Source organism: Ruditapes philippinarum, unplaced genomic scaffold, assembly GCF_026571515.1.
Source record: "Ruditapes philippinarum isolate M1 unplaced genomic scaffold, ASM2657151v2 ctg11747_1_1_1_1, whole genome shotgun sequence".
Classification (NCBI taxonomy): domain Eukaryota; kingdom Metazoa; phylum Mollusca; class Bivalvia; order Venerida; family Veneridae; genus Ruditapes; species Ruditapes philippinarum.
The window spans coordinates 5,851-27,745 of record NW_026856423.1 but is presented as its reverse complement, the minus strand read 5'-3'; the positions used below and the strand labels follow the sequence as shown (position 1 = coordinate 27,745).

At 32.3% G+C, this 21,895-nt stretch overlaps 1 protein-coding gene across 1 annotated transcript; it reads left to right on the top strand.

Annotated features, from left to right (window-relative positions):
* The first annotated feature begins 3,098 nt into the window (after positions 1-3,098).
* On the top strand, positions 3,099-9,111 carry LOC132746480 (importin-13-like). The gene is made up of 3 exons (XM_060735655.1): positions 3,099-3,192; positions 6,192-6,373; positions 7,815-9,111. The coding sequence occupies exons 1-3, from the start codon at positions 3,127-3,129 to the stop codon at positions 7,921-7,923; spliced, it is 357 nt and encodes a 118-aa protein (XP_060591638.1). The 5' UTR covers positions 3,099-3,126; the 3' UTR covers positions 7,924-9,111.
* Positions 9,112-21,895: the final 12,784 nt, after the last annotated feature.

The window sequence follows — 21,895 nt, the reverse complement described above, 5'->3', positions numbered from 1 at the left end:
GTTGTATAAAAGCTTTTGGATTTGTCAGGGGAGGTAAGGTGTTGAAGTATTATTACAGTCTTGTGTGTAAGAAAAGCTTGGGATTTGTTCCAGGGAGGTACGTGATGGTGTATTTAAATTTTCGCGGAAGCAAATTTCGCGGAAAGGTCCATTTTGGGGGATATACAAAATTCGCGCTATTTTGAATTCGCGAGGTGACTGCCGAAAATCATAATTCGCCGTACACCCATCAGGTTAAAAAAAATACGGGAAATTAGTCTTAACTGATGACAAGGTTTTCGAAAGCAGCCTTTTTTCATTTTAAAATACTTTTACTGTAACCTTTGTGGATTCACAGTTTTTTAAACCGGGTGCAAAACAATCCCTTTTGTACATACAACAAAGCAAAAATTTTCTAGCGACAAATTAGGGAAACAAAAGAAAATTCCCGTTAACTGCTGATTTACAGTTTAAACAGCACGAATGAACCATAACTTTCACCCCGATTTTTTAAAATTTTTACGGGGAATTGTTTTTTTTTTTTTCCCCATGTTTCATTTTAAAAAATTTAAAAAGTTTGTTTTGTTTTTGTTTTTTAGAAAAACAAAATTAACTTGTCAGATGTCAAGACGTTTATATCAACTATAAAAAAAACTACAATGGTATTTTTCAAACGGGAATAACTTTACAAGAATCCGATAATCATATCAGTCAAAAAATAATACACTAGCAAACGATTTTAACAGACTGAATGTTACATGACATTTTTAACGACGTAAAAAAACCTTTTTAAAGGCCCCCTGATACCCAATTATGGCAGCCCACCTGAAAACTTATAAACATTGTTCTATAGATGCGCGAAAATATGACATAAGAAATAGGGGGAAATTTTCGCGGAAAAAATTCGGGGGATCGAATGCAAAAGGAAGATCCGAAAAGAAGCCCCCGAATATTTTACACATACCCCGTAAGTTATGGCGTTTTTGGTAGTTTGAAAAAAATTATTGCATAGTGGCTAAAAAACTTTTTATGAGCTGTATTCAAAAGCTGCAACCCTAACTTTTCCCAATGGTAAACATTATATGTTAAATATATAATTATATAATGAGATTAACAGGCAGCCAAATTTATTGCTCTTTAATAGTTTTGGGCATGTCTGTTTCTCACAAGTGACAATAATTATATTTAAGATTTTTCAGATATACATCAGCATATTGATATTTTGCAATCATTCGATGCAGCTTTTGTCACAGGTGAGTACAGTTAGGTATTGAATGTTTTAGGTTATCTAAATCCTTATTATTTCTCCCTTAATACTGATATATCTGCTTAAAAGAGCCACGATGTATGGAAATTTATAGTTTTTATTATTTATCCATCTTCAAGAGTTCTCTTTGAATTATTCTTTACCATTTCAATTTCAAACATTTGGTTAGGAAAAAGTGATTACAAAGAATTTAAATGATCAGCGATTAGCCAGGATTCATTTTAAAAAGGACTCCACTGAGGTATTTTTTACATAAAAGGATTGGAAATATTTTTTTCAAGATTTGTGTACCATTTGATATAGGTCTAAATCATTAACTTGTTTGCAATATGGTGATCATTGGCTCACTCTGTTTTTTATAAAAATCGTTTTATATTTCTAAATAAAAAAAAACTAAAATTTTTTAACCCCTTTTTCTACGAATCATAGAAAACAGATTTTTAATTAATTGTTTCTTTTTCTTTTTCATATTTTTAAGTTAAAAGGTCTAGTTGATCTAAATGGATTTTTAGTTTTTGGGGTTTTCGGTTTTTTCCTCAAGATTCCATTAAACTAAATAATGAAATAAAAATAAACGAAGATTAATGGGATATATGACATATAAATTGGGTTTTTTTAATATTTAGGTATTTAAAAAAGACTAAACTTTCTATTGAGCCGGGAAAAAAAATAAATGCCTTTCAACAGGAAAAAATTTAAACCCCCTTTCCCCCCAAATCAAGGGCTTTCCCTTCTTTAAAAAAAGTTAAAACCCTCATTCTTTTGGGGAAAATTCAAAAATGCGACTGAAGTTAGTGACAACAAACCCTTAAAGATACTGGGTTGGGTTTTTTTGTTTTTATGGTAGAATTTTTTCCCCAGTAAGGGGTTAAAAAAGGGGGGCCTCACCAAATTTTTTCACAAATGGGGTATATAAAATTTTATAATTTAGTGATTGTAATAAAATTTTTTAAAGTGGCAATTTGTCCCAATAACTAGGTTTTTAGAGAACTAACTAGATAAATTAAAAACTATGAAAATGTCACACTTATGACATTTTCATTTTTTTTACATCTAGTTATAGTTTTCCTTTTACTTTTTGTAAGTTTATGAAGCTTATAAAACGTTTTGTAATTTTTTTCATCCCTTACAAAAATTTTGTTTTTTAACCTCTTGTTTTAACTATAATTTTTTAAAAATATCTGTAAAAAAAATTATTTTGTGTTCCTTTTGTTATTTTTTAAACACATGATTCTTAAAAAATAGTAACTTTTTAAATATTCTGCTTTTCTCTGTAATTTTTTATAACTACATCATTTTATAACATAAAATTTCTTTTTAAATATTCCCATTCTCTGTAACTTTGATAACAATCATACGGGAACTCCCAACTGCTCGAAATTTTCCTAAACGTTTTAAAATTATACTTTTCACTCTACAACGTTTTTTTTTCCTGTTAAAATTTTATAACGTTTTTGCACATCCATTCTTAACTCGCATAAATTCCTTTAAATTTTTTTTAACTGATAATTTTTTGTAACAACATAACTTTTCATTATATTTTAGACTGGGGTTTATAGATAACTTTTTTTTTACAACACTTCAGTATGGGGGGCATGTCAACCCAAAACAACATTAAAAATTCCTTTTTCCCGGGAATTTTATAATCACTTTTATCTTTTCCTCTTTTGTTTGGAAGTTTTCAACCTAACTTTCTCCTTACCATGTGAGATATTTAAGTACATATCTGTATTACGATCATTTTTCTTAATCTGTTTAACTTGAGATAATTTTGCTGATTTGTTTTTGTTGTAGTCATTATTTCTAGGATCATGTCTGTAGTCCATGTATGACTAGTGTAAATGTTTACTGTTTACAGACAGAATTGATCTCACAGAAAGATGTGGTTGTGGTACAAGAGGTGGTCATGTCACAGGGGGAAGTACTTTCTTGACAGGATCATGAGGGTATGTATACATCAGCTGTGTCACGACAAAATCAACAAAGTGGTTTTGCGACCAGCATGGATCCAGACCAGCCTGCGCATCTGTGCAGTCTGATCAGGATCCGTGCTGTTCGCTATCAGTTTCTCTACTTGTTAAAGGGTTTGTAAGCGAACAGCATGGATCCTGATCAGACTGAGCGGTTGCGCAGGCTGGTTTGGATCCATGCTGGTCGCAAACCCATTATGTTGGTTTTGTCATGGCGCCGCTCATATGTATATTTATCAGGCCACACTCTGTTATTTGAGGGAACAGTACCTGTATCTGTATGCAGGGAAAGTTCACGTTGTTTTCTCTTATAGGCAAGTTTTTGCTGTTCATATATACAAAAGTTTCTGTCTAGTAGCTTTATTGAATATACCGGGTAAGTTAAATTTCAGTGACATTCAGCACAGACATAAACAGTTGAATGAACTATTTTTTTGACAATCTTGTATATATGTTCTGATTGAGCAGGAATTTGCGTGCAAATAAGAGAAAAACAATACTTTTTGGCAGGGGGAAGGGTGCCAAATATAGGAATTAACAAGAGCCATGTCAACATGGCCACCCCCGCCAAATGTGTTTGCTCATTGGAAGAATGTATATGTAGTAGAGCAGAATAATTCAATTTTAAGAGGTCTTTGATGGCTGAAGTGATAACAGATTTGAAACCTATGTGAATACTGATGGCTGAAAATAACAAAGGACATTAACTGAAAAATAATGCAGGGTAGTTTATCATTCTTGTTTGCTGCACCCTCCTCAGTAAAATCTATCCACCTATGAGGTTTCAAGTTGATACCTCAAATACTTTTTGAGATAAGCTCCCAACAAAATAGTATGAAAAAGAACAAAGGACAATAACTCAAAAATTATATAGGGAAGAGTTGTCATTCTTGCGCACAGCATTCCTCCTCAATAAGATCTATCCACTCAATAAGATCTATCCACCTATGACATTTCATGTTGACATCTCATACACTTTTGAGTTATGCTCCACTCAGGTGAAAAATTAAGTATGAAAAATAACGAAGGGCAATACCTAAAAAATTATGAAAGGTAGAGTTATCATTCTTGTGCACTGCACACCTCCTGAGTGAGATTTATGGACCTATGAAGTTTCATGTTGATATCTCAAAGGTTTTTGAGTTATGCTCTGGACAAAAATTAATTTTGAAAAATAACAAAGGGCAATAACTCAAAAATTATGCAAGATAGAGTTATCATTCTTGTGCACTGCACTCCTCCTCGATGAGATCCATCCACCTATAAAGTTTCAAGTTGATACCTCAAACACTTTTTGAGATAAGCTCCTGACAAATTAGTATGAAAAAGAACAAAGGGCAATAACTCAAAAATTGTATATGGAAGAGTTATCATTCTTGCGCACAGCATTCCTCCTCAATAAGATCTATCCACCTATGACATTTCATGTTGACATCTCAAACACTTTTTGAGTTATGCTCCACTCAGGTGAAAAATTAAGTATGAAAAATAACAAAGGGCGATAACTCAAAAATTATGAAAGGTAGAGTTATCATTCTTGTGCACTGCACACCTCCTGAGTGAGATCTATGCACCTATGAAGTTTTATGTTGATATCTCAAACGCTTTTTGAGTTATGCTCTGGACAAAAATTAATTTTGAAAAATAACAAAGGGCAATAACTCAAAAATTATGCAGGGTAGAGTTATCCTTCTTATGCACTGAACTCCTCAATGAGATCCATCCACCTATGAAGTTTCAAGTTGATACCTCAAATACTTTTTGAGATAAGCTCCTGACAAAATAGTATGAAAAAGAACAAAGGGTAATAACTCAAAAATTATAAAGGGAAGAGTTATCATTCTTGCGCACAGCATTCCTCCTCAATAAGATCTATCCACCTATGACATTTCATGTTGACATCTCAAACACTTTTTGAGTTATGCTCCACTCAGGTGAAAAATTAAGTATGAAAAATAACAAAGGGCAATAACTCAAAAATTTTGAAAGGTAGAGTTACCATTCTTGTGCACTGCACACCTCCTGAGTGAGATCTATGAACCTATGAAGTTTCATGTTGATATCTCAAAGGCTTTTTGAGTTACGCTCTGGACAAAAATTAATTTTGAAAAATAACAAAGGGCAATAACTCAAAAATTATGCAGGGTAGTGTTATCCTTCTTGTGCAATGCACTCCTCCTCAATGAGGTCTATCCACGTAGGAAGTTTCAAGTTGATACCTCAAACACTTTTTGAGATATGCTCCGGACAAAAATGTCCGACGGTAGGACTGACGGAGACTATTTCTGTATCCCCGCCGGCTTTCGGCGGGGGATAAAAAGGGAGATCTAGAGCTTTTACAATGCTCCCTAAAGTTTGCCATATTGAATATAAATTCTGGTTTTTCCTCTGTCACACTGACTGTCATTAATAATATCTTAGATATTAAGGGTGCTTATTCTTGACAAAGACCTGTATGATTGTGTCTGGGTTCTTAATTTCATGAATGTTAAAAGTAGATTGCCCTATTTTTCCTACTTTTAAGGCCATATCATATATTTATCAAACACCCTTGAGAAAATTCCATCATGTTAACAATATTCATGATATTACATTTATCATTATTATTAATATCATTAATGTTATTAAAATTGGTGCTGTTATTATTATCCTTAACTGTTAAACCCAAACTGACTGCAGATTTGTGAAGAGATGAAATTGAAAAGAATTTATTTATTTAAAAAAGAAAATAATAATAGTTAAACGGGGGTGTTGCATCATTTTGTAATTTTACAATATTTCTGAAGAAGACTTTATGTCGAAGCTAAGAAAAGCATTTGTTTTTATTTAACTGATTATATTTTATATGAAATCTTTAGAACATATTCATATAAACAAGTTGGATTAGATTGTACTGGTGGTATAAGCTGGCCAGTGTTATCAGGGAAAACAGGGAAATAATATATAAGTTTTATTGCTTTTATTCAATGTTTTAGGCTATAGGAGGTGAATCTCCACGCATGATCATGGAAAGCATTGCTGATGTTTTGTTCTGCCTTTCTAAACACTATCTGGAACAAATTAGAATGTGGTCACAAGATTTTGTCACCAAAGAGGGCTACCCGAGTGTACGATGTACGGGCGATGACAAAGATAGATTTATAAAGGCTGTTCTCAGGTAATTTATAAAGATAGGTATATATCGGTTGTTAACTGAGGCTGGGTATAATATAGGCTATTTTCAGGTAATTATTTATATAGGCTGTTCTCTGGTAATGAATTAAGATTGGTTTATATGGGTTGTTACCTGAGGCTTAGGTTTATATTATTAGTTATAAAGATTGTTGACAGGTTATATGGCCCTATATAAACTACTATTTGTAAATATCACCTGAGCTGGTAGGCGAGGGTTATAATGCAAACAGCCGTTTATATACAGCCATATAACCTGTCAACAATCTTTATAACGAATTTATAATACAGCAAGCATCATTTTTTAGAGAAAAATGTAAGATTTCTTCATGAATCGACAGCAGCCGTGTATATAAACTATATAAACGTCACGATTATCCAATGAAAAGCGACGTTACAAACTTGCAGTATTATAAAAAACTATATAAACATCACAATTATCCAATGAAAAGTAACATTACAAACTTGCAGTATTATAAAGGCTGTTGTCAGGTAACAGAATGTACTCATGTCACTTAATGGTTATAGTTGCTGAAACCATGTCCCCATAATGATGTCGAGTCCGAAGTTTTTCTTTGAAGGAGACCAACCAGCTAGATTACAGAAGATTGGAGCAGAACCAACTGTTAAGGTCTAACTTCATCTCTGTTACCTGTTAGACTCATGCTTCTGCATTGTAAATATACAAACTGGGGTATATGTTGGGTAAATCTTTTTTTCTAAACTTTAAACAGATGCTAAACATTCAAAGTTTGAACCCCGTCACGACAAAACCAACATAATGTGTTTGATCAGAACAGCATGGATCCAGACCAGCTTGCCCATCCGCGCAGTCTGATCAGGATCCATGTTGTTTGCTTACCAACCCTACTACAAGTAGAGAAACTAAAAGCGAACAGCATGGATCCTGATCAGACTGTACGGATGTGCAGACTGGTATGGATCCATGCTGGTCGCAAACGCTCTATGCTGGTTTTGTCATGACGCGGCTCATTTGTTTTTGAAATTTGTTTAATTAAATAGATAAAAACATTTTGGATAAAAAATATTTTCCCTACTTACCAACTCTACCTAAAATGGCATGGGTTGCAGGAGGGGAAACAAAGATGACCTTTGAGTCAGTGTCATCACGATTCAGGAAGTCAGCAAATCTTTTATTTACTGGTTTTTAAATTGCTGAATAGGTAGTAGTACTTTATTCATCTCATTCTTTGAATTATTACACCTGAGTTCGAGGTTATAAAGAAATGTTCTTGGCTCATACTCATATCTCCGGCATTCGATTGGTCTGAAAACAACACAGAATATACACTGACCAATGAAAATCCTGAAATTTGAGACAGAGCTCAGGATAAAGTTTTATAACAGTGAGGCCAGATTTCTTGTCAGCTAAAAATAAACAAAACATAAAAATGATTCTATTCCAGGGAAAGAACTAGTAAGACGAAGGTACGAGCTTTAGTGAAGGAGTTCACGCTACTCTGTCGAGGCTTACTAGGAACAGAGTACGCATCTCAAATGGCAGAACTGATGTGATATTTACCATCTTATGAAGATAGAACATTTATTTATTGACAGATCAAATGCCAGCAAAAAATATAGTATATTTATTTCAGTAGATCTAGATGCCTGTAAGGTTTAGATATAGGATTTGAATGAAATGTTTTCGTAACCGTAGTAACATGATGAATAAAGTAACGACACTGTTTAAAGTATAATATCATGTTAAAAATGTTAAAAAATTGTAAATTTCATATAAAGCATTATGCTTTTGTTATAATAATGTATATTTTTAAACATTTTGAGGTGTTGTTTTGAAATGTCAATGTTAAAACTAGGGCAAAAAGAAACAGACATTTGAATTATTGCATAATTAGCTTTATTATTTCGTGTTGTGTTGTACAATTTATTATGAAAAGTGCTTACATGAGTATTGCTAAATTTAGAGAGAAAAAATGTTAAAATTACCTGAAAAGTGCTAATATTTGTAGAAGTGCTACTAAAAAATGATTATGTTATATAAAAGATTTATGTGCTAAATTTGGCTAAAATGCTAAATTTGATTGTAAAGTGCTAAATGTAATTAATAATTTAGTAGATAATATTTAATGTTAAAATATTTTTGCTATAAGTAACTAGACTTGCTCAGTGTAGCAGAAATGCTAAATTTGATTTAAAAAGTATTAATAGAGAGACTAATATCAAATGATAATGTTGTAAAAATAATGCAAATAGTTTAATAATAATAATAATAACAGTTCTGGTTCAAGCAAGGAATGGACTTTGTATATAAATGAACAAATGCTCCATTGTCAATGGAAACTCAAGCCATTAAAACGAAAATTTTAAGTGCATGCTTAAAATTCAATATAGGGCAATTTCGATCTTGCCAGACACCTCAAGAGTTAGGTGCAAATTGACTGGCCTCAACATTTTGTTCTTGTGAAAGCTTTTCTACAGATTAACATTTAGACCTCTAGTTTTTTTAAATGGACTTTTCCTGCTTTGAATTTGGGACAGTTCATTGTGAGTGTGGGGGATATTGATATCATAATGTTAAATTAGGTAGTCAACAGTAATAGAGTCTGGTCAGACTGCAGTATATTGATGACATTTGTTAGGTATATGCGTTATTATCACTATAATCTATGTTTAAAAGTTTAATGGTATAAGATGAAACATTTGATAGGAATGGGAAATTGTTTCATTGGAATAGTTTGATAATCTCACAGTCATTCACTGTTCATATATTTCATAAAACAAACTTTGTTCATTTAGAAGTTTTTTTTCTTGTGTGTGCATCAACATGATTTTTTAATCCTACACATTCAAGCTAATTCTTGTTTTCCTTCCTTATTGTGTTTTTTGATGACTTTTGCAGAAATTACCCATATTACATTCATTTTATAAAGGGTGTATGAGTTGGTAACTCATATTACATCTTGATCTTTTATAACTATTTTGTTTATTTCCCTTAGAATATGTGAATTTCTAGTATATATAATTTTTTTCAAAATATTGTGTTTGTTTTTTTCATCATAATTTTTATCTGTCATCTTTAGAAATATTTCACCAGATAAAGTACAAAGATCTGCCATGATCACATTGGCAACACGTTATAACAACTAGAATTTAATTGGAATAAATTGATCAGAATCATACTAACAAATGCATGTGTACGAAAAATGGTTGAAACTTGTTTTCGCTTATTTGATCTCATTTAGTTTTTATCATGATCTGTTACTATAGTGATTAATTCAGTTTCCAATGTTGCTTTTTTGTATTTTTGCAAAATTTGCTAAAAAGTTGTAAAATTATCTCCCTTAATTTCAGGTTTCTAGAATTTCTTTGCTAAGTTTATTCATTATTATAATACATAAATTCAACTTCATTCGCATCATTAGCGATGTAAATTCTTGTACCTAAATGAAAAGCTGTAAAAGGATAAATTTTCACGGTTGAAACTTTTAAGAGGTAGATTACAACATTTTTGTGTTAAATGTTTTTTTTTTCTGAAAGATTTTTAAGAACTGAAAGATTAACTGTACATAATGAAAGTTTTTGAAACACATGAAGTACTCAACCACTATTTTCTCACTGATATTGCAGTTGTGTTAAATTTATTTTAAATTAGTTTTCTTGAATATTAAAAATTAATCAAAAGAGGAAACACTGAAGGTTGATTATCATGGCAAAACTGCAAGTATTGCAGACTTGGTTTGATTGAGTCTGTTATGATTGGAAAGATTTTTTTCTACTTTCAAAAATTAAAAAAAGAAAGAAGAAATTGAAAAGTGATGTTGAAATTGCCATTTTGTTTCTGTATATGTATTTTTTTTGGCAGACTAGTATATTGAATTTGGTCATCAGTTTTTAAGCTTTTAAAGCAGGGAATATTCAGGGTGAAATAAATTTACATAAAAGGCTTATCATGAACTGTAGTTTTGCTCAATTTGTTTGTACTAAATGACTTGAGTTATTATATATATGAATTTGCTGATTTTCAAATAATATGCCACTCACTGCTGTTGGTTCAAATCCTGTTCCTGAGGAAGTTATTTAGTAAACTTATGGAATGTGGGTGGGTGCGTCTTCGGCGTCTGCTAGTGCATGTAATAATGACATAATAACATGAGGGCAATGAAGTTTCTTCTTCACAAGTAAAGTGTCCATATGACTTACACAGTGAAAAAACAACAACAAAAAAACAGTCAAAACTTCTCTTATATATCATAGCCCTGACAAGAATAAAAAGCTGTTTTAATGCAGTAATCATTCAGATTTATGCTTACTTTTAATAATGAATTTAAAAAGTGTTTCAAAGTTTTAAAAGTATTGTTAAGTGTAAAAGAAAAGTGCAAAAAATAATGATATTGAACCTACATATGTATGATCAACAGATATTGTTATGCCCCCATTTCGAAGAAAAGGGGGTATATTGCTTTGCACTTGTCGGTCCGTCGGTCCGTCGGTCCGTCGGTCCGTAGACCAAATGGTTTCCGAGTGATAACTAAAGAACCCTTAGGCCTAGGAACTTCAAACTTGGTATGGTGATTGGTCATGACCAGTAGATGACCCCTATTGATTTTGGGGTCAAGGAGTCAAAGGTCAAGGTCACATTGACCTTGAAAGCAAAAACGGTTTCCGATCAATAACTAAAGAACCTTAAGGCCTAGGAACTTCAAACTTGGTATGGTGATTGGTCATGACGAGTAGATGACCCCTATTGATTTTGGGGTCAAGGGGTCAAAGGTCAAGGTCACATTGACCTTGAAAGCAAAAACGGTTTCCGATCAATAACTAAAGAACCTTAAGGCCTAGGAACTTCAAACTTGGTATGGTGATTGGTCATGATCAGTAGATGACCCCTATTGATTTTAGGGTCAAGGGGTCAAAGGTCAAGGTCACATTGACCTTGTAGGTAAAAACGGTTTCCGATCAATAACTAAAGAACCTTAAGGCCTAGGAACTTCAAACTTGGTATGGTGATTAGTCATGATCAGTAAATGACCCCTATTGATTTTGGGGTCAAGGGGTCAAAGGTCAAGGTCACATTGACCTTGTAGGTAAAAACGGTTTCTGATCAATAACAAAAGAACCCTTTAGGCCTAGAACTTCAAACTTGGTATGGTGATTGGTCATGATCAGTAGATGACCCCTATTGATTTTGGGGTCAAGGGGTCAAAGGTCAAGGTCACATTGACCTTGTAAGTAAAAACGGTTTCTGATCAATAACAAAAGAACCCTTAGGCCTAGGAACTTCAAACTTGGTATGGTGATTGGTTATGACCAATCAGATGACCCCTATTGATTTTGGCGTTAAGGGGTCAAAGGTCAAGGTCACATTGACCTTGTAGGTAAAAACGGTTTCCGATCAATAATGAAAGAACCCTTAGGCCTAGGGACTTCAAACTTGAGATGGTGATTGGTCATGATCAGTAGATGACCCCTATTGATTTGGGGTCAAGGGGTCAAAGGTCAAGGTCACATTGACCTCTTAGGTAAAAACGGTTTCCGATCAATAACTAAAGAACCCTCTGGGCCTAGGAACTTCAAACTTGGTATGGTGATTGGTCATGACCAGCAGATGACCCCTATTGATTTTGGGGGTTAAGGGGTTAAAGGGCAAGGTCACATTGACCTTGTAGGTAAAAATGCTTTCCGATCAATAACTTAAGAACCCTTATACCTAGGAACTTCAAACTTGGTATGGTGATTGGTCATGACCAGCAGATGACCCCTATTGAGTTTTAGGTGAAGGGGTCAAGGTCAAGGTCACATTGACCTTGTAAGTAAAAAACGGTTTATGATCAATATCTCAAGAACGCTTAGGCCTAGGAACTTCAAACTTGGTATGGTGATTGTCATGACCAGCAGATTACTCCTATTGATTTTGGGATCAAGGGTCAAAGGTCAAGGTCACAATGACCTTGTAAGTAAAAACGGTTTCTGATCAATAACTAAAGAACGCTTCGGCCCTAGGAACTTCAAACTTGGCATGGTGATGGTCATGACCAGCAGATGACCCCTATTGATTTTGGGGTCAAAGGTCAAGGTCACATTGACCTTGTATGTTTTAAAACGGTTTCCGATCAATAATAAGAGAACCCTTAGGCCTAGGAACTTCAAACTTGCATGGTGATTGGGTCATGACCAGCAGATGACCCCTATTGATTTTGGGGTCAAAGGGTCAAAGGTCAAGGTCACATTGACCTTGTAGGTAAAAACGGTTTCTGATCAATTTACTAAAAACGCCTAGGCCTAGGAACTTCAAACTTTGTATGATGATTGGTCGTGACCAGCAGATGACCCCTATTGAGTTTGGGTCAAGGGTCAAAGGTCAAGGTCATGACCAGTAGATACTTTATAACCCTTATTAATTGTTTGACCACTGGGTCAGAAGTCATGCATAATAACCTTATCACATGACTAATTGGCTGCTGATAGGGGGCATACATGTTTTACAAACATATCTTGTTTATAATATGCCCTGATAACCACAAAAAAAGCTATTATTCTATTATTTACTCAGTGTCATTATATTGACTAAGCACATATTTTGCATGCTTAAAATTTTATGTATTGCATTGGATTCAAATGAAATATGTATACATTTTTGAAAACTCTCAATATATTTGATTTTTTTTTGTAAATTTGTTTACTTCTGTGAAGGTTTGCTGCTTTCATCTGTTTTTCCCCTCAATAATTTTATGAGGAGCAGTTTTTCTGACACAATCGTTTAAATTGATGATTTGATTGGATGAGCTCACATTTGTTTATAGTAACTTTGTTATAAATTTGTATAAAAAGGTTGACAATCAAAATGTATGATTGTTTTTTTTCATTTACAGTTCTTTTTCGCATTATCTGGGGCATAATGTTACAGGACAAGCAACTGGAGATTCTAGCTGCATAATCTTTTACCCCCAATCGTTAGTATGTGCCATCATTTTGTCATGTTGATCATTATTGAAAGGAATTACATTCTGTTTTAACATTTCATTTGTTAGCAAAAGATATGCGAGAGACTTCTTACTACAAAGTGTCCAGTCTATCTATGACAATAGAATATGAAAACAACCAAGGGCTGTCAGTGGCCGAGTGGTAAAGTTTGTTGACTTCAAACAACTTGTCTCTGATGGCTGTAGGTTCGAGCCACGCCAGCTTTTAAATTCTTCATGTGAGAAAGCTCCAGCTAGCTTACAGAATGCTGGTGGTTCTACTCAGATATCCATTTGTGGCTGAAAAAATGAACAGGGAGGCACCTGATGTCTTCCTCCATCATTAAAGCTTGAAAGTCACCATACAACCTATACTGTGTTGGTGTGACGTAAAACCCAACCTCTTAGAAAAATAAGAAAAAAAAATAATGGAATTTATAAAAAAAAAAAAATTATATGATTTTTTGTCAGTAATAGCTTTGCATCCATTCAGTCAAAAATAAAACAAACTCACAGTATGGTGTAGAGTATGATTTTCAGGAATTAAAATGGCTTTTATAAGGCTAAATGATGATATAAATGTAAATATTGTTTGATAGTGAATGACTGCATAGGGTATGAGTGACTAGGATATTACCTGAACTTGTATTTTTATCAAAAATGTAAGCAATATCACACTAGTGTACTATTCTGATTGATTATATTGTTACATGTTGATTTTGTTGTAAATTTGTATATCCATGAGCTCCCAATCTTGTTTTTTGTCTATATACCCCGGTTATTCAATGAATTTCAACAAGAAGAGGTACATTGTATTTATGTATAGAGGCAGTTTAAATTGTTTATTTTCTTCTCTCAGTCTAAATGTACTATTTTCTCAGATTGTAAATGAAGTTATATTGTATTATATGCATGCTTTCGTAAATTGCTTTGAATTATCTGGAATATGTTTATATGTCTAAAAATGTTAAGCCTGTATGGATGTAAGGGTGACCTTTGAATTACTTGAATCGGGCCATTGCCAGTTTGAATATTGTCATGGACATTGAATGCTCATAGCGAAAAAGCTGCCTTGCTGCAGGTTGGTAGTTGAGGGTTTACAAAGCAGGGTTGTATTCCTCTACTTGCAAAAGTTAACCGTAACAATGTTAGATGAACTTAACAAAACAAAAAATTAATTTTACCGACAAATACTGTTTATGAATATATTTTCAATGGATTGTCTCTTGTCATGAAATTTACAGTCAGAGAATTAAAATGTTATATTGATGACTTATAAATACATGTATGTCAGGGTTTTTATCAACATTTATTTTATCACATATATTATAATGGCAATTCAGACATTCCAAGGTGGTTAAGTATGTCAGTTTTCAATTTGTAAAACCATGGTCTGTCAATAAATTACTGTTGCAGGTTCAAATGGCCGGTGTTATTATTAATATTTTAGATATACATGTACATGTAATTCAGTATCAGTTATATCAAAGGTTATAAATAGCTAAATGTATTTTGATAAATTTGTATTCATTGTTAATAAAAGAAAAAAAGAGTCCACATAATTCTAGCAAAAAATGTTGGTAACAAAATAAATATACTTTTATACTATATATACTTTCTATTTCCAGATATTTTCATAAATATGCAAAATGAGCAAATGTTTAAGTATTTTAGCTTATTAAATCTCTAAAACTTGTGATTTTATTGATGTCCTGTCAGTTAAGTGACAACTACTTTACCCTAAACCAGCTGTAATAGACTCACCCTATATTGAATTTGGAACTGTTCATTTATTGTTTAGAGATTTCAGTTTCAAGATATTAAAATATATCTAGCAGCAGTATAGAGCCTGGCCAGACTGGTTGGATGTGCAGGCTGGTCTGGTTCTATTTTAGGGGCAAAGGTTAATCATTTTCTGTTCCAGCAGGTCAAGGTCAGTGATCCAATTTTTGCAATATAGAACATTTTCTTGAAATGTTTAAATGTTATAAATAGGTTTTATTTTCATGTGTATTTTGTATAGAAAGGATGTGTTATTGAGTGAAATGAATTATAAATATGAGCCGCGCCATGACAAAACCAACATAGTGCTTTTACGACCAGCATGGATCCAGACTAGCCTGCGCATCCATGCAGTCTGATCAGGATCCATGCTGTTCGCTTACCAACCCTATTAAAAGTAGAGAAACTAATAGCGAACAGCATGGATCCTGATCAGACTGCACTGATGCGCAGGCTGGTCTGGATCCATACTGGTTGCAAATGCATGTTGGGTTTGTCATGACGCTGCTCATATGTCATTTTTGAATGAGAGTGATTTTGTACAAAGTTTTAAGGTTTTTGTCATATCATCTCACAATATTTGTGGTTTACAAATCTCTGTGTTCACAATGTTTGATTTCCCATATTTTTTTAAAAAATTTATTATGAAAATTAAGTTTCAAATCTAAATTTTGTTATTCTTGCAGTTGAGCATGAACAGTTAAAGCAGCAGGCCTCCAGATTCATGCTAATTTTTATGAAAATTTTGAAAATGTATTTGAATATGTAATATTGTGAAGTAACCAAAAGGAAACAATTTACACATTATCAATTGCACTTTCAAATCACGTGAAGTACAAAAAAGTGGTCAAAATATGAATAAAAAGCCTACTGCGTCACACAGTAGAAATATAGTTGTAAATACTGAAAAATCAGTCATTAATCGCACATAATATGTAAAATATTACTTTAATCTTGAAACGTTTAACTTTTCCTAACATCTTAGTACATTTTTCTCAAGTTTGATTTTATTGAAATCTTTTGACTCATCTGAAGGCATGTAGCTTTAATCTTGTTTTCGTATTTATAGAAATAAATAATGTGTTGATATAAAAATCTACACAGTGCAATTGAGTTTTTCAATTTGAAACACTTCCAGTATGTCAATGCTTATAGAAGCAATATTAACCTTTTATCCTGCTGAATCTCTTAAATGGACTTGTCCAATTTCTATTTATGGAAATGTCCATATCATTATGAAATTTTAAAGTTGGTGCAACAAAAAAATATAGAGATAGACTACACTGAACACTATTGGCTACAGTAGGTTAAAGGTTCTATTTTGATTTCAGTTTGATATAATATAACAATAATTGCATTTTTTATGTCAATTTATGGTATAGAAATGAACAAATGATAATTGTTGACATTCAATTGTAGTGACTTTTTTTAAATGCATAGTATCTGTTTCATTATTGTTGATTTATGTTTTTTGTATGCTTGTGTTTGCTTTAAAAGGTTAATATATTTATATTCATGTTATGAAAATCAAATCCTTATTAGTCCCCTACCGGTTTAACCGGAGGGGACTTTAGGTTTACCCCCCGTCCGTCTGTCCGTCTGTCTGTCTGTCCGTCTGTCTGTCTGTCTGTCTGTCAGTCCGTCCGTCCACAAAACTGGATCCCGCGATAACGCAAAAAGTACTGAAAATATTTTTATGAAACTTGATATATGGATAGATGGCAGTATGGAGATTATGCACGTCTTTTTTTTTTCTTCCTATGTTGAAAATTCTGGTTGCTATGGCAACAAATAGTCTGAAAATATGGCAAATTTAACACATAAACTGGATCCAGTGATAACTCAAAAAGTACTGAAAATATTTTTATGAAACTTGAAATATGGGTAGATGGCAGTCTGGAGATTATGCACATCTTTTTCTTTTCTTCCTATGTTGAAAATTCTGGTTGCTATGGCAACAAATAGCCTGAATTTCAAGATTTCTGATTTAAATTTTTCAGCTTTTTCACTATATGTTCTTTATTTCTTAAGGGGTTTACTTCAAACTTTAAATATAAGTTTCTGGTCATCAACCACATCATATGTGACAAGGTTTATAACTCTAGCACAAAAAATATCAATATTACCTCCCTTGAACTTAGATTTTTTAGGGGAAAAAATGTTGTCTTTTTTAAATAACTTCTTTATTTCCTAATGTATCTACTTCAAACTTCATATATATGTTTCTTATTATCACTCGACATTTTTGAGAAGGTTAAATACTCTAGCAAGACTATTTCCAGAATTATGTCCCCCTTGAACTTAGATTTTTTTCGAGAAACTGGTATTTTCACTCCAACTTCTTCATTCCTTATAGGATTTACTTTAAAATCCCACATTGTAATAATATGACAAGGTTGTATAAACATAATTTCCTTACTAAGCATGGAAACTTAACACATTACTGTGATATAGACAAACTTATTTTATTATGTTTTGTGGTCGATATTTTCAAATACAGACTTCATCCTCAAATTCATTATAAATGGCAATACACAGGAGTGTATGACAATTAAAGAACTTTTTGAGGGACCGGTAGGGGACTACTGTATTGCCCGCAATACTATCAAATGCTTGTTATACATGTGTCTTACCAAGGGAAACATGTTTTTTTGTTTGCTGCCAATCAAGTCTAATTATACTTCTTCATTGAATAAGTAACAGAAGTAACAAGTGCATATACTGGTACATTTGCTGTGGCAGCGCACTAGGAACGGGCTACCCCACTTTAGTTTATCACTATTGTGCATTGTTTTTAGTCGCAGGATAAGTCAATATTTTAAAGCATGATTAAAAGTGCTTTGTGTACAAAAATTTCATGCTAGGCAAAGTAGTTTTTGTCTCAGAATTACAAGTTTTCCTGATCCACAAGCCAAATGAAATAAAATCTTGATTAACAAGATGTTCTTGCTTCTGAAAAGGGTTGTATAGAAAGAATGTGTAAATCAGAAATTTTACTGGTACAGAATGTAGAAATATTGTTAGGTAAATGCATGCTGTTATATACTGAAATACGATGAAACTCACACTTAAATCAATCAAAAAACTTGTTAGACTTAAGTGGGCTTAATTGTTTGTTACTCATAGATGTTGCTTAATATTTGTTTTAATGAGAAAATGCTTTTGTTTTCAGGATTTGTGTTTTTGTTTGTTTGGTCCCATGTGTCAGGTTTCATATAAGTTGTGTGGCAGTCATAAGTGTTATTAACCAATAAAAAGTGAACCTTTGTATTGTTGCTATGTTAATAAATTGTGCATTAACCATGTCATTGTCATAAAATATATGAAATTTATGTATTTTTTGTTATATTTTATTCTCCCATTACATAACTGGATTAACTAAGAACTAGTTCAATACCTTTTAAAGATACTTTAATACTTTTCCTTAGAAATTCAATGTATGGCCGATTACGTTTTGAATAAACCTCGGATTTCAGATTCACTCATTTGTGCGAGTCATACTGTAGGCCATTGCAAGGATGATACTCGAGACCTTCACAATATGAGATCTAGCTTTGAGTGGATAGTTCAAGGATTCGTTAGGCTTCAGTTTATAGTAACCAGGCCAGCCCGTTATTTATTGATAGATTTATGGTATGGTATTTTGTTAAAATGTACAAAAATGTAAAAATGTTTTTAATTGACCATCTTTGGAATACTAACCGGGAAAGACGAGAGACCTAATATCTCTGGTAATACCGTAGGTGCTATTAACCGCCCAGCCTTATGTACATGTATGAGAGAGTTATAACTTCCTCCAATGTCACAAAGAAGCGACATCACACTGCTTGTCAATCAAATTGACTGAGCCAATGCAGGTAGATAAGTCAATCAGATTGATTATCAGTTCCATGCTATTGTTCCTGCAAACAATACCATTATTATTTTGCAACAGTTTGCATTTTCTCAATATGGTTTGGATATTGAATTATTAATAGATATCGAAAATATAGGCATTTATCCTAAACTTATTTTTACCATGACCATGCTTTTGAATCATACAATTAACAATGAGTTTTGAATGAGGTATTGTAATCAAACTTGGTATATAGCAACCTTATGTAGATTGCTTTTAAACCCCCTAGGTCAAGGATAGGCAATTAATTCTAATAATTATTAATACACAGTGAAACATCATTTCAAATTTTGCTTCAGACCACTTATTTTTCAAAAAGTCAAGGTTGCTGGTATGAATCATCTTCAGTGATAGCTCTAGTTACCTTGCAGGTCTTCCAATAGGATTCCCCCCACTTGTGTATTGTCCAAATATTACCTGTTCTGTATGTAAAATGGTAAATAACCGGTTATTATTGATTGATCTTTAAACATAAAACAACTAAAAACTCATTTGTAACTCTCATATATTTCTTTTTAAAACACAAATACATATATACAGAAATACATTAAATACAATTCAATATGTACATTTTTCTTGCGTAAAAATAATTTGTAAATTGTTATTATAAAATGAATAAAATACTACCTGAGAACAAACAAAAAGTTAACATTTAACATAAATAATTTATGGACAGTAAATATCAGAAAATTTCATTGTAATTATTTTAATTTTTAATCATGCATTCAACTTTAATATGATAATGTATCACTTATAAATATATATTGACCATATATGTATAAATTCATTATAAAATGACAGAAAATTAATTATAAAAGACATTTTCTTCTCTCCATTGTACATGTGTATTTATATTTTAGAATAGATTGAACATTGAAAGTACTGTTATTTTCCTATTACAGTAAAAGGCACACAGTGTAAACAAAAATCATTGATATAATATATAACAATTTATCAATATAAATTTCATGAATATTTAACAAATATGTGTGTTCAATGTTATATAATTATTATATGTTCCAATATAAAAAATTGGGTAAGGTTAGGCCATCCTTAAAAAAATGTTTGTGAGTAGGTAGGTCGATTTTTTTTTTTTTATTGAACTGTACTCCCAAATAAACATGGAATTTCAAAATGCTGGACAATATATGCTTTGATAATCTGGTAACAATTAATAAATTGATAACTGAATTCTAATTTAATAAGCACTACATTTTATTTCTTCTATTAACCTTTAAAAGAACGAAAACAAAACACAAGGCATAATTTTCTGATTCAAAAATTTTTTTTAGTCCCCTACCGGTTTAACCGGAGGGGACTTTAGGTTTACCCTCCGTCCGTCTGTCTGTCCGTCTGTCTGTCAGTCCGTCAGTCCGTCCGTCCACAAAACTGGATCCCACGATAACGCAAAAAGTACTGAAAATATTTTTATGAAACTTGATATATGGATAGATGGCAGTATGGAGATTATGCACGTCTTTTTTTTTTCTTCCTATGTTGAAAATTCTGGTTGCTATGGCAACAAATAGTCTGAAAATATGGCAAATTTAGCACATAAACTGGATCCAGTGATAACTCAAAAAGTACTGAAAATATTTTTATGAAACTTGAAATATTGGTAGATGGCAGTCTGGAGATTATGCACATCTTTTTCTTTTCTTCCTATGTTGAAAATTCTGGTTGCTATGGCAACAAATAGCCTGAATTTCAAGATTTCTGATTTAAATTTTTCAGCTTTTTCACTATATGTTCTTTATTTCTTAAGGTGTTTACTTCAAACTTTAAATATAAGTTTCTGGTCATCAACCACATCATATGTGACAAGGCTTATAACTCTAGCACAAAAAATATCAGTATTACCTCCCTTGAACTTAGATTTTTTAGGGGAAAAAATGTTGTTTTTTTAAATAACTTCTTTATTTCCTAATGTATCTACTTCAAACTTCATATATATGTTTCTTATTATCACTCGACATTTTTGAGAAGGTTAAATACTCTAGCAAGACTATTTCCAGAATTATGTCCCCTTGAACTTAGATTTTTTCGAGAAACTGGTATTTTCACTCCAACTTCTTCATTCCTTATAGGATTTACTTTAAATAATATGACAAGGTTGTATAAACATAATTTCCTTACTAAGCATGGAAACTTAACACATTACTGTGATATAGACAAACTTATTTTATTATGTTTTGTGGTTGATATTTTCAAATACAGACTTCATCCTCAAATTCATTATAAATGGCAATATACAGGAGTGTATGACAATTAAAGAACTTTTTGAGGGACCGGTAGGGGACTACTGTATTGCCCGCAATACTATCAAATGCTTGTTTTTTATCCAGACCATGAAAAAACATTTGAGTAGGGGCAAATTTTGTGAGTCGGTCGCGTTACTGCAAACGAACATTTTTTTAAGGATGGCCTTATTAATCCTATGTAAAGTCTTTTGGTAAAACCAAAAAGAAATGATGCACCACAATGTTACTTTTTTTCTTTGTTATTAATTGTGATTTTTTTTTTTATCATTTCATTATAGAATAATATTAAATGTAGTCACACAAATGTTATTTAACAGGCTAGCCTTATGATGCTTCTACAGACTTCTTTAATACAAGTCTACATTAAATAACTCCTAAAAGATCAAATAAAAATCTACAAATTGTCACCTTGGTGCAGTTAAAAGATAAATCCTATAAATATTTTAATTTCTAACAACATACTTAAGCAACATACTTTTAATAAATAAAACATCAATGATTTTGCTTAAAATTGATAGTCATATATTTTGTGTTTAATTAATTCATTTAACACCTGTGTATAATCTACGTTTGAATTAATTTCATTATTTCAACATTCAGTGTAATAAGTTTCTTAAGGCTGCTAATGC